The sequence below is a fragment of the Oreochromis niloticus genome, linkage group LG8 (assembly GCF_001858045.2).
Source record: "Oreochromis niloticus isolate F11D_XX linkage group LG8, O_niloticus_UMD_NMBU, whole genome shotgun sequence".
Classification (NCBI taxonomy): Eukaryota; Metazoa; Chordata; class Actinopteri; order Cichliformes; family Cichlidae; genus Oreochromis; species Oreochromis niloticus.
In genome coordinates, this window is record NC_031973.2 from 22,761,594 (window position 1) to 22,775,629 (window position 14,036).

The 14,036-nt window shown below is 42.1% G+C and overlaps 1 protein-coding gene across 4 annotated transcripts; it reads right to left on the reverse strand.

Moving 5' to 3' along the window:
- Positions 1–4,442: 4,442 nt before the first annotated feature.
- Positions 4,443–13,763, reverse strand: narf (nuclear prelamin A recognition factor). Of its 4 annotated transcripts, none has more exons than XM_025909593.1 (12): positions 13,447–13,763; positions 12,702–12,776; positions 12,529–12,594; positions 12,116–12,244; positions 11,901–12,033; positions 11,476–11,610; positions 10,756–10,874; positions 9,291–9,423; positions 7,819–7,891; positions 7,481–7,618; positions 6,827–6,906; positions 4,443–6,737 (listed from the first exon to the last, which is right to left on the reverse strand). In XM_025909593.1, the coding sequence occupies exons 2-12, from the start codon at positions 12,756–12,758 to the stop codon at positions 6,487–6,489; spliced, it is 1,314 nt and encodes a 437-aa protein (XP_025765378.1). In that variant the 5' UTR covers positions 12,759–12,776; positions 13,447–13,763; the 3' UTR covers positions 4,443–6,486. The 4 variants fall into 4 exon arrangements, with proteins under 4 accessions (XP_025765378.1, XP_013128637.1, XP_013128642.1 ...); XM_013273183.3 differs by having other exon boundaries at positions 6,827–6,984; positions 13,531–13,762; XM_013273188.3 differs by having other exon boundaries at positions 6,827–6,984; positions 9,291–9,420; positions 13,447–13,762.
- Positions 13,764–14,036: the final 273 nt, after the last annotated feature.

Below are 14,036 nucleotides of genomic sequence, written 5' to 3' on the forward strand. Positions count from 1 at the left end.
TCTGTGAAAGGCCTCCAGCTGGGGCCGGAGATCTCCAAGGCCCCAAGGCCGGGAGCAGGTTGTGGCACAGAAGCTCTGGGTCTCCCCACTCAGCTGCTCAGTTGCCAAAAGTCTGAGCAGGCCCTGTGACATCTCCTGAGCAGTACATCAATTGTCTCCAGCTCACTCCAGGAGCCGGGCTGCCTTCAGGCCAATAGGGCTGCAGGGTCGACCGGCAGCCTCATCAGGTATGCCTGGTCGTCTTGCCGGAGCCGCGACTAGGAGAGCCAGAGATGGTGGCGCGACACCCAGAGTGAGGCTTAGGAGCTACCCGTAGCTATTGCGTGCTCCTTCATGCTGGTGGAGGCAGCCAGCAGCCCCCTCAGCACCATCCGGTTCCACGGAACATGCCTGCAACTGGTGGGCCAGGTGCCGCAAATGAAGCAACAAAAGGCTGTCGAATTAGACAGACAGGCCTGGGAAGCCATGGACCTGTGCAGCCCAACAGGCAGTCCAATACCCTAGCATCCCTGCTAGGGCCCATGGCTCTCCCCAGCAGGAAGCCCAAGAGGTGACCAGCAGGGCCAGGGTTGGCTCTACCGGGGGAAGTGGGCCATAGGCAATTTGCTCCCAGTCATGCATGGCAGCAAACCGTTTTTATTTACACAGTGTGGTTTTTTTTGTGAGGAGCTTAACTTCCGAGTGATCGAGTGGGGGGCCGCTGGCTGCGTAAACCCACGAACCGCGGACAATACACCAGACAGGAACCCGGCTATGTAGGCTGGAGAACTCTCACTCACCGCAGCGAGGTCCAACTGGCGCGTAAGCCGGGGAAACGCGAGCAGTACGCCAGGGGAACACAGCCCACAACAGCCACTCGAGCACAGCAGCTTCTTATTGCCTTTTGCTTTTTAAGTGAGATAGGGGCTAGGGGATAGGCCTCGTGCAGGGAGGCTGCCGAGACAGGCTGACAGGCCGAGACAGTGGAGAGCAAACAATCACCAGTTTCATGTCTGCACAGCTGTTTTATACGTAAGCTGTGGGGTGTGGCCGGGCTAGCCAGAGTCTCTTAAAGAAGTATCCACACGCCACAACCAAGGGGTGGGTTATACTACGTACATATGGAATATGTAATGGAGTGGAGAGATAGTCTCAATATGATAGAGAACTGCTGCTCAGCATGGGGTGAACAGTAACAGTGAACTTAACATATTTTTGCCTTTTAAAAATAAGTACCATGCGTACATTAAAAAAGGCATCCTTTGTCTATTTTGATAGATAAAGGTTGGTGGTGTGTGCAGTGACAGTTCAATAAAGCTAAAAACTAACAAGGACATTTCAATGGACAGTTTAGTAAGTATCGCAGTTTTCATTAAAGACATAAGGTGTATGTTTCCCTTAAGCACTGCGCAGAGCCTGGGAGCAAATTTTGAGCATCAGAAACTTCATTTCCTGTATTGTGTTATTTATTCTTTTATGCACAATTTGAACTTTTTCTACATTCAATTAAGTTGGAAATGTCTTTGTATTCTGTCAAGAAAACACAATTAAATAGACACAAGGGAAGAATTATGCATGTTATGCTATGATATGCACTGTCGTTTAGCTGCAAGTGTGGCAAAAACACACACTCATTCACACACACATGCTTTCTGTTGATGAAAGATACCTACCAGGGAGTAATTGTACTGGATGTGATTTAGCCATACCACAGTCTGACCTGATTTCAACTGTGACATTTTCCTCTTTCTGGACATTTTGGATGGTCAGAGATACATATTTCAGAGGATCCCATTTACAGATGTATTTAATCAAATTGCTGCTACATGTTATGGCTCCATTTGTGTTCTCCCAGGTAAAATTTTGAATTCTACAGTTTGAGCCATCTTTCCAATTTATGGTACAATTTAGAGTCACACTTTGTCTAACTTCTGCAATCTTGCTGCAGTTCAGTGACACACCTGAAAGACAAAACAGCAACATATGATATTATTCAATTTGTTATTCTCTCTAATGCATTTGCAGTGACCAGTTTAACAGTAATAGATCCACGTTTTATTACAAGCAGTATAGACATACCTTGACCTGACGAGACACTGCTTTGTAGTGCATAGAACAGACTCAGACATACCCACAGACGGAACATGCTGGAAGCTTCACTGTGTTTGGAAACTGGAGGAAAGAAGAAAAGATATAAGGATCACCTGACAGAGCATCTTTAAAAAAAAAATGAAGAAACAGATTGGTTGGTTTATTGAAACCTAGTGTTTAATTTCAGCAGGGGAAAGTGCAGTGATTTGTGCCAGTGGGTAAGTTGTGCCACCCCTTGTTTCTAGGGAACCATAGAAGAAATTGGTCATGAGACCGGACATTTTTGAATATGTAAATCTGAAAGTAGTTGTGATTGTCATTGTGAGGTTCGCAGGCAAAACCAAATCCTACAACTACATTGGACTGGTTGATGGTGCTGACACTGGTGCAAAGTTTTTAAGGTGAAGTAGTAATAGGTCTGTGAATGGAAAGCTATCCACACCACAAAAACCTGGTGGTACAGCCAGAAGAGAGCAGTGGGTAGCATCAACAAGTTCAAGTGTCACTATGCCTTGTTTGATGTGCTCATGAGGCAGAATTGGCTTATGTAAAATTGGCCTTTGACGTTTTAAAGTAAGTTTAAATAAACCTTAGATAATTAATTTTGTGTTAAATTTGTCTAGCTGTTATATAGCATTACAGTTTCTGAGATCAAAATCTACTGTTTTACTTTCATAATCAATGGCACAATTTATCCCGCACCAGGGGCAAGTTGTGCTATAAGACCACTTTTTTTTTTTTCCAGAAAGCTATATTTCTTAAATACTATATGTGTGATTGTTCCCAGGGATGCACAACATCCTGAAATATATTTACATATTTTATTTGGAAGCATTACAGTCATGGCTTTAAGTAAAAACTGGCACAATTAGCCCCATCCTCCCCTCCTATTTTTTGTTCATAAATTATAGTCACATCAAGGTTTGAGAAAAAGCTGTTATTAAAACCTGCATTTCAACAAAGAGATGTCAAAGGACCTCAAGGACGAGACTGCAGAGAAAGTGCTGCAGTCAGATAAAACCTAAATCGAGGAGTATGACCCAAAGAACACCATCGCCACAGTTAAGCATGGATGTGCAAACCTTATGCTATGGGGCTGTTTTTCTGCCAAGGGTAGGGGACGACCTCCAGCATGACAATGACCTAAAACATATCACCAAGGCAACAAAGGAGTGACTAAAGAAGAAGCACATTAAGGTCATGGAGTTGACTAACCAGACCTGAATGCTTCAGAATTTCTCTGGATTTCATTGAACCGTTTCATCTTTATGTGTTTTCTGAGTTTAAAGCTGCTGTGTGTATTGTTTCTACACCTCCACTGTAGTTGTCACAATTGGTGACAAATACTTGTGATATCGTGTGATGTCACGGCAATATTATACAGAACCATGCCACTACATGCCACGCTGTATTGTACTGTTACTTTTACCAATCATAACAGTTTTCTGAGGTAATACAAGCAGTTATAAGAGTGACACATCTACCAAGTGGTGAGTGTTGATATGGTGCAAACAGTGAGTAGTTTAAAAAAGGGAGGTACAGATACATATCAGCAGATCTCTGAGTTTATTGCTTAACAGAAACTAAATGAAAAACCCACAAGACAGATTACAGATGCCATTTCTGTGTCTCTGCTTATCTTCATCTCCAAGTCCTTACTGTAGTAAAGACAGTGTTAACTTTGTGAGAATTGTTCATGTAGATCAGGGGTCCCCAATCTCAGTCCACGAGGGCCGGTGTCCCTGCAGGTTTTAGATGTGTCCTTGATCCATCACAGCTGATTTAAATGGATAAATTACCTCCTCAACATGTCTTGAAGTTCTCCAGAGGCCTGGTAATGAGCTAATCATGTGATTCAGGTGTGTTGACCCAGGGTGAGATCTAAAACCTGCAGGGACACCGGCCCTCGTGGACTGAGATTGGGGACCCCTGATGTAGATCATGAACTGTTGTCATGTGTCCATTCACTTACATTTACACATACATTAAAGTAGAATCACTCAATATAAGTAGGTGCATCAGTCGATGAGACATGTACTCAAAGTGATCACATCTGTAATGTCGAACTGGTAAATTGTACAGTGTGTGACAACTGCTGTGTTAACATGTCCATAACAGCAGCTAATGAAAAATGCTATGGACGGTTTAGATGTATAACAACCTTTCTTGTTTAGTATGGCCCTTTAAGGATGTGGACTGTGATACATGCACAACAAACTAATAGATTAAGATTTCCCATAAATACACAAACACACTCAAAAGTGTCAGTGGTTTTATAATATTCAGTCACTGGGGGTTATGGTTTTCTGTGGCTGACACAGCAAGCCAAAAAAAAAAAAAAAAAATGGAGAAGTGATCAAATCCTGAGAAAGTTATGGAATAACTGATAAGTCCATATTAAAATCCAACAGGAGTCATTAATGGTCTAAATAGTCAGATCAAAGTAAATCAAATAGGATTTAAATAAGCTGGCTGAAAGGAAAAAGCTTGACGTAATAACCAATTTCACTTTTTAGACTCAACCTTTTGCTCTTGTAAATTTGGATCAGCGGGTCTCAGTTACCCTCACGCATGTCTATCATTTGTTAAAATATGAAGAAGAAGAAGCACTTACTTGGAAGAGAGCTTGTTGCTTTAAGAGCATCTGGGGACGACTCAGTAACACCACCGATTATAAACTCTGTTTTTTTTAACCACACACCAGCACTGCGGGAGAAACATGGTGCTGATATGAAACTCTTACAAACTTTCTGAACATTAAAAACATGCCACGCATGTGTTTTAGATCATTTTATGAAATCGTATTCATCTGACTTATGCAACTGATGCTGACTGAAAACAAGGAGGATTGAAAATCAAAGGCACGTTTGGTTTTTTTGTTGTGATAATTAACTACGTTAATATCTTTCCTTCTTTGAATTTCGCGATATTACATAATATTATCACATAATACTTTTTGACTGAGTGAAAACAGATTTGTTTCCTTGTATAAATCAAAAACATGTTCACAAAATGTGTTTTTCTCCCTCCAAGAAAACAATAAATCTCATATTTTGATTTTAATTTGACGTGACTACAGACTGAACAACTTGGCAGGTGTTGGTGAGCATTTCCCTTTGACTCAGAGACAACCTGGCTCTAAATAATAAGCAATAATAAGTGTGAATATGCATGTTAATTCAACAGTGTCATAACCTTTTTCTTTAAATTGCTAGTTTTAATATTTCTTTTGAAGAAATTCAAAGATTAATCCATTTGTTCGCTCAATGATAACACAGACAATCTAAACATTTTCAGCCATCAATCATCGGTGATGCCTCCTCTTTAGAGCTCCCTCTCATCTGTGGTGTAACTAAGGCTCAAACTTTGGTCCCTTCTTGTTCTCTAGTTCTTCTATGCTTCCACTAAGACTATACACATTTCTACTGTGACCTGTAGTACTGTTTATCTATCTAGATTATTTGGTGATTAGCCTGGTTTGGCAAGATCAGCATCTTTTGGTTCTCAAAGGACCAAAAAAAAAAGAAAAAAAGAAAAGTTTAAAAGTTTCAGGAGTGATGTCTCTTTATGTTATGACCAGGTCCCCCGACCAAAACAAAAAACCATCAGCATCAGAATGACACAAGTCACTTATTTGTGAGAAGCGTTTTTCTTTTTGTGCTTTACATAGGACATGAATGTTTGATCTTGTAAAACAATATGCATAACTTAATAAAAATACTAGTTTGTGAAACTGGAGCAGTGATACAAATGAAACCCTCTTGCAGACTTAAACAGGAGAACTCTCCTTCCTCTGGGACGGATAATCAGAATAATGCAGCAGACTTACTGTGACTGATTCAATAAGACACTGTTGCATAGTTATCACTGTGTAGAGAACACGCAGTCTTTCAGCTAGGAACAGTGGAGATGACTTTAGCATGGAAAACTGCATGATTCATACTGGACAGCTAAGATTCAAACTCAGCAAATATACATTCAGCATCCACAGGTTCGGTTCATGAGTTCCAGTTGTGATAAAAGCTTCTGTTTTCTCAAGGGGTTATTGCTCTGTGACTCGACAGACTGACGGTTCACACTTGCTACAGATGTCACTTATTAGAACAGCTGGCACAGCAGGTGATCTTGTACCTCGTGCCGTTTTTTTGCCAGTTTAAGAACACCTCACTGCATTCACTGATTCACTCTGTATCATTTCTAAGTGTTTGTTTTTCTGCCCCTCACATCTCATCAGGCTCAGCACAGAAGAGGCAGCCCCCCCTTGTGGTTAAATGGAAGAATGATCTATTGAGACGTCAGTCACTGGTCCGTCATTCTGCGTGGTCCACAGGTTTTTAGAATATGTGATGGTCCAGGCAGAAGCACAATCGAATAGCTGTCCATTCATGTCTTTAAAGGAAGACGTTCCCTTTCTTCTCACCACTGCATGTGTGGGGGCTGTGCGTGGCCGTGACTCTGATCTCTGTACTCTGTGTGCAGCAGCTTTCTGGCCTGTGACGAGTCCTGACCCTCTAGCCACTCCTGATAGAGGGTGTGCAGGGCAGGGTTGAATTCTGGGAGCCGGACTGGAAGGCTGCTGTAGATCTCCTCCATCTGGTTAACCAAGGCTTTGTCCAGCCGACCAGCACCTCCCTCACTCTCAGCCTGACCACGGCCGCTCAAGCACCCTGAAGGGAAACAGGAGGAATGTTAAGGCTCATAAATCTTAAAGAGCTGGCAGCAGCATGTCTGAGCTCATGGCCGTGATGGGCCTTACCTCCGGGGCAGGACAGCACCTCCACCAGTTGATAAGGCACACGTCCCTTTCTCATACGGTGAACCAGAGTCTGGATGTTCCTGAAACCATAGACAGCAGCAAACTGCAGAAGTGTTTCACCATCCCGTTCTAGTGTCACTTCCTGGAAGTCACGATTCCTGTAAAGTCACCAGCAAAGGGATGATACACCGATAATCAAAGAAAAGTGATCTTTTCAACTGATCCCATCCACTGCCATGTTTTAGAAAACCACATCACACTGCTGAGCTGATTAAACTGGTTTTTCACCTTTACACAGACAAACTAGCAGCTCTTACTTAAGTACAGGCTAACACAGCAATGCGGGGAGTGTGGGATCACAGGGTCAGCCTTAGTTCAAAGTTAGCTCACAGTGAAGTTGGTGTGACAACAAATTTTGTATTGCTCAGCGTTAATAATTGAATTGAAGGGAAATTACAAGCAGCAGATGTGCATAAAGTTGACATGGAAGAAGGAAAAAAAACATTTGTTGATGTGTCAAACGTACGAACAACCAGTTATGTCATAATTTCACATCAATAGATGGACAAATGGATTAAAACCCTAATACCATCTCCAGAATGACACAACCCTGAGCTATTAGAACACAACTATGCCGACTGGGCCGTCTCTCACCTGAGGGTCTTATATGTGATCTCCTGGACATCCACACCAAAGAGTTCTTTAGCAGCGTGTTTGAACACGTGCTCCAGGAAACCTTCAGAGCCTCTGCCGTCATGTCTCACCAGCGCCACGTCTCCACCGTCTCCCAGCCTACAGTCACAGTCAAAGCTGCATTGACACAGGCTCAGAGGTTGTATCCAGTCACGTAAACATTACACGTGAAATTAGAATCTTACACGTAAACAGCAAATTAACTAATTCAAAAATAATTTACAATTTATTAACACGCCAACTACATAGCACTGGCGTCATTGTTTACATTATTAAAAACAATCCTCCCAGCTACTCACACTTGGTCCAGTGGAACTGAGTCCAGCTCCTCCACCGACACCTTCCTCTGCTCCATCAGGTAATAAATCTGCCCTGGAACATGAAACACGACTCTTACTGTGACAGTGCTCTCTTTCATTATCAATTACAACACTCACTGGCCACTTTATTAGCTACACCTGTTCAAAGGCTTATGTACACATGGTCAAGACGACCTGCTGAAGTTCAAAGTGAGCATCTGAATGTGGAGGAAAGGTGCTTTAAGTAATTTAACAGCATTTTTGTTGATCTGAGTATTTCAGAAACTGTGGATCTATTTGGATTTTTCCACATAACCATCTCTAGATTTTAAAAAAGAAAACACCTGGTGAGCTGGTAAATGTCTTGTTGATGTCAGAGGAGAATGAACAGAATATTTCAAGCTGACAAGAAATCTACAGTTTCTTGAATATGTCAATTTCTGCTGTGACATTCAGCTGGTTTGGCACAAACAACATGAAAGCATGGATCCATGTTGCCTAGTATGAACTGTTGCTGTTGTCAGGTTGCTGGTGATATTTTCTTGGCACACTTTGGGCTGCAGCTGAGCACTGTTTAAAAACCACAGTACAGTTGCTCATCATATCCATGCCTTTATGACCACAGTGTACCCACCTTCTGATGGCTGTTTCCAGCAGGATAATGCAAACTGGTTTCTTGAACATAACAATGAGTTCACTGTACTCAAATGACCTCAACAGTCATCAGATCTTAATCCAGCAGAGCACCTGATGATGTGGTACATCATAGATGTGCAGCAGCTGTGTGACACTATCATATTAGTATGAACCGAAACCTCGGAGGAATGCTTCCAGCAATTTGTTGAATCTATGCCTATCTATGCCACTAAGGCTTTTCTGAAGGTGAAAGTGGGGTTAAACTCAGTATTGGCAAGGTATACCTAAGAAAGTGGCCAGTGAGTGTACATTTTACATTGATACATGCTTTATGTATGCTTTTGCATACTCTGGTTGAAACAAAGAAAGTGAAAAAGAGGAAACATGGTTGGTTGGTACATGCAGGTGCATCAAATGAGTGTGAGTGCAGATTTCTTTATTTAGCAACAGCTGCAGCTCTCCCACAGTTGCTCACTCTGACATGCTCTGTCATACTGGGGTCAGCTGCTCTTTATCTTAAATAGATCTGGAGACAAATGGCTGAATCTCAAGAAAACAAAAGAAACCAGATCAGCATCCTGCTGGCATAATTACAGTGATTATATTTGAGTGTCCATTATGACCTCTAAACAGCTACAATGTTCTGCAGAAAGCAACTCGACGAGACTCTTGGAGGAAACCTTTTAAGGATATCAAGTAATTCAGCCTTTCCACTGCACATACAATCCTCAGGTTCAGATACACCTCTAGACAGTAAATGTGTTCTACTGAAACCTGAGAGAGGGGTCTAACAAACTCTAATATAGTTGCAAATATGGTCTTTTTTAAAATCTTACCTGAGGTAAGTACACAGTCTACATCCCTGGTCTCCAGCATACTGTTGTAAAACTCTTCTCTGACAGCTTCTAGCTTTTTATCAAAGCAGGGAGCCACCACCACATGGTAGAGTTTCTCTGGACTCAACTTCTGCTAGTACAGAAAACACAACAAAGACATAATAAGAGATTCTCTCTCATAAAATACAGAACTGAGTCTGACATTAGCCTTGGGTTGTTCAGGTTTGAGACATCATTATCTCCCTTGAAAAATTTGCACAGTACAAACACTGACTCAGAAGGAGCATGTGGTTTGGGACGACGTGACCACATTAGGTGATCAAATACAGAACATTTAGAACAGCCTTTTGGCTCACAGTGATTTTTAGATGTTTGGTAAATTGACCTCTTTAATTTTAGATTTATTTTAAACTTCGGCTACATTTTTAAACATCATTTAAAAAAAACATAACATATCTACTTTAATATTCTTGGTTCAGTTATTTTGAAGGATTTTAAGTATTCTTTGTAGTATAATTTAAAATGACAGTTATCATTAAAAAGAATAAATAAAAAAAACATAATGTCATAGATCCACTCTGTTTGTGTTCTCACTGCACCTGAGAGTGGTGTAATCTGATACTCTACTATTGGCTGGATGCCACACACCCACTGCCCAAAGGTTGAAGCCCAGGAACATGTTGAACACAGCAAAATAACAAGAAAATGCAGCAATAGAGACAGGTGCCAGGGTCATCTGCCTGCATTGTTATGGCTTATTTTAGTGGGTCGCAAGTCATTTAAAAGGATGATCTTTGTATGTATAAATGAAGTTATTTCTGGTTGCATTTACAAGTGCTACTGGCACTACTGAAGACGCCAACAAAACATCCCAGCTAGCAATCATGAATAACTAAGCATGTTCTTTTTAACCTTCTGCTTTTTCCTCTATGACAGTTTAATAAAAGAGCTTTAACGCGAGGTGTTACACATTTGTCGGGCTTCATTTCTGTTGCAGGAAATTTTGGCTGAGCTGCTGTTAAGATTTCAGGCGCGGTTCATTAACATTAGTTCATTTGATGCATTCCGTTTCTGCATTTTGTGACAGCTTAAATTAAAGGTAATTTAACACAGGGCCTCAGAAGTGGTGAAACTTGTTTTGGTAAAGCACTTCCTGAACTGCAACAAGTCTTAGAACCACATGTTGGGTGAGCAAAGTTCCCGGTCTTAACCTATTAGAGACTTTTCTAATAGAAAAAAAAAGATTTAGAGCAGCATGAAGACCTTTTAGCCAATCAATGTTAGCCATCAGTCCCCATCAGGCTGATCACCTCTATTATATTTAACTCTCACGCCTATACAACAGATCACTTTTCATTTATTTACCCTTCCTTATTTGTCAACAGACACTTAAACAAGTGGTAGAAAGACCTCCAATTACTCTGAGACCTTTGACTGTAAGTTGTCATAGTGGATCAATGCTTACCTGCTGTTTAGAGAAGTAGTCTTTGACCAGACACCCCATGATCTGTTGGGGTGACCTGGCTGTGCAGATATGAGGAGTGACCAGGCTGCCCAGGACACGCTCTGAATAGCGGATCCACCCTGTAAACACACAATGTTAAAATAACCCTTAGCCTACTGTGCATGAATTGAAGTTGTTTATTGTAGAAGCACACACACCAAGAGATAAGAGGAAAAAATCCACATAGTCCAATACATTTCTTTCATGATGATAAGCCAGCTTGCTATACCGAATGTAACAAGTATTTAATTACTGGTCGTTCCTCACCTGGAGGCGAGCAAAGCCCATCTCCATGGCCAGTGTTAGACCCCATAGGCTGAATGCCTGGGTTTCTGCATGCACGTGTATAGCCACAATTAAAGACCAAAAAAGTTCTAGTGTCCTATCTCTGATAAAGGGAGTGGTGCAGGAAGAGCTTCCTATCTTTCCCCAGCAGCTCTCTGCTATCTGCACCTCTAAAACCCCAGGTTCAGCACACGCACACAAATTCACTCAAGAAAGAGCCCGGGGACTAGCAGAACAAAGAAAACTTAAAACTGAGGCAAACATCAGCACAGATGATAATCACACTGACAGGAAAACCAGTACAACAGGGTGGGGGTTTGAAAAAAAGAGGAGAAGAAGAAGCAGCATAAAGAGTGGGGGGAGTATGAGGAAGGGAAAGAAGCGAGGACGGTTTACCTGGACAGGAGGAGGTGAACATGGGCAGTGCGTGGGAGTCATGGTGCCTCCTGCGATATCGCTGAATAAACTCCTTTTGACTCTCTAGGATGCTGAAGCCAGCTGCCAGAGTGGTGTCAAACACATATTGCACGCCTGCAGGGAAAACCCAGAGTGACGAAGCAGAATGCACACAACAAACAGGGGAATGTTGAACATGTATGATAAATACCAGGGCGTACGGGTAATCTGTGCACACCTGCTTGCAGAAAGGTAAACTTAAGTCTGTTTAGCAGAAAAGTGGGAAGTAAGGCCAAAAAAAAAGAAACAAAGTAGCCTTTCTTTATAACAAAACAAGCTAACAACAGAAAGAAATAAAATGGAGAGAGTAGGAAACTTATGGTAAGTCTACTTCGTATTTCATAAAAGAAAAAAAATCAAATCACCGATGTGCTTGAGGAAGCCGCAGAGCTTGTGGGCTGCTTCAGTGATGTCCACACCGAACTTGACAGCAAAGAAAGGCAGAGACTGCGGACACACCGACGCCACCAGCACCTTGTGCTTCGACGCATCACACTTCTGACAGGGACAGAGGAAGGTGTCGTTTAACAAGTGCAACAAGGCAGCGCAGAAACACTCCCTGGTTTTGGAAGAAGTGTACCTTATTCAGAGCCAGAACTCGCTCCACTTCCTCCAGACCCTGCTGAGAGATCTTCAAGGTGTCCTCGTCTGACAGACAGCCGTCACAGGACAGACATGCGCTCAACAAAAGCTGGGAGCCTTCATTCACCTGAAAAAATTAGGAGATTTTTTTTCCCCCCAATAACCTTTGAAGTGGGCTACGTTTCATCTTCCTGTACTGGTTATTACCTGTCTTAAGCCTACTATCTGCTAAAAGCATCTTAATCTGCATCATGCTGAAATAAAGAATTGTAACTTTTTAGACTTTATCCTCCCTGTGAACTCCAAACAGTGTGAAAGGATGCATGAAAACTGCTTAACATAGGAACCTGATGAGGACTGATTCGTGTAGAGCAATCAATGACTAGAGTGCACTGGGTAAGCAGATACTACCTGCCCATTGACTTCTTCGCTTTCCTGGTTTGAGTTGGCCCCATCGTCGCTTTGCTTCTTATTGCACTGTGTGTAGAAAGATCGATAAACTCAGCTCAGGACTGAGAGCAAGAAAAAGCCAATCAACCAACCCATTTATGAGACAGCATAGTGCTACAGAGCCATCATCATACCTGTTTAGTGCAGTTCTCGCACTTGTCCTTGCGCTTGGCTATGTTGACCTCTGACATTTTCCTCAGCAGTTATATCTTTAAATTAAGAGAGAGACACAGAGATTAACATCCCAGCTCCACACAGCCTAAGGTTTCCTGTAAGGAAGGCAGAGGCGACTGCTCTGCGCTGTTTAATCAACTCCACCCTCCACTGACTGCTTCCAGCGTCCTATCACAGGCGGGCGTTTTATCATAAACAAAACAGCTTTATAATGGTGGGAAACTGAGTGCAAGCACAAACTAGTCTTCTGTCATTACATCCCAAATTGCTCGGGTTAATTATATAAACAGAGCCAACAGAAACCGCCACGAAGTCCATTACATCAGATTGCGTGAGCGTGAGGGGAAGCGCGAGAAGTATGGGCTGGAAGCTACCGCGCTATAAAAACCTATAGAGAGTTAGCTTGTTGTATAGAAACAGTCTTACTGTCATATGATACAAAAACACCTTTTAAAAAATCTAGTTTGAGGTGAATATATTTATATCTTTAAATAAGAGTAGCCAAATCTTTAAGCCTGCCTCACGTTAACGAGCTACCTAGTTTTGCTGGCCTTAAATATACCACTTGAAAACAGGCTATTTCGGTCCAGGCCTTTTTTAGGGTTTCTACATTAATTCCTGTGTGGGACCGAAATGTGTATGCTGGTTTAACGGCGCGGCAGACGCAGTGTTAACACTGCAAGGTCGAATTTTAAGGTAACTCACCGGACGGTTTATTTCACCGCTCTTTCGGACAAAGACATGGGAAAAAATGTAGAAGAGCAGCCAGTGCTAAAGAAGACTACATACAGGTGAACTCGACAGTTACTCAGCACCCTTCGTTTTCCGATCAAGTCGTCTGTGGACGGCGTCACCGCCACTGTTGGCCGGCAGGCTTGAACCTCTGCGGTTATTTCATAATACTCTAACTGCCGCTTACAAAAGCGACGAGACTCCTCTAGTGTCCAAGCCAGTCGTGTCTATGTACGTCCGACTCCATTGTGTACCCCGGCGACCTCTGAGCGCATGCGCAAACTGGGTACGAGTTTGCTCCGGAAGCTTGTGTGTTTTCTTACCTCACTTCACACTAAATTAAATTGTAATAGAAACAGCTTTGATAAAAACTCAGTTTAGGTATTTCTGAAAAGAAAACCTGTGTGGTTATTATCGAGTTATGAACTCCTTTTCAAATTGTTACTATGTTTGAAACATTTAAGTACGCAAGCATATATACTACTTACTTGCTTATGGCAGGTGTATGCAGGCAAATGTAATGTTTAAATGTAAAATTTAAAGTAAAAAACCTTCCTTTCTTT

What these genes read in the sequence shown, in the direction of transcription:
- narf (XM_013273183.3), bottom strand. Translation starts at nt 12,758, where the DNA reads ATGTCAGAGGTCAACATAGCCAAGCGCAAGGACAAGTGCGAGAACTGC. An exon ending in GCGAGAACTGCACTAAACAG is followed by an intron (nt 12,595 to 12,701) that starts GTATGATGATGG and finishes TTCTACACACAG; the next exon opens with TGCAATAAGAAGCAAAGCGA. An exon ending in ACTACTTCTCTAAACAGCAG is followed by an intron (nt 9,424 to 10,755) that starts GTAAGCATTGAT and finishes TTTCTGTACTAG; the next exon opens with CAGAAGTTGAGTCCAGAGAA.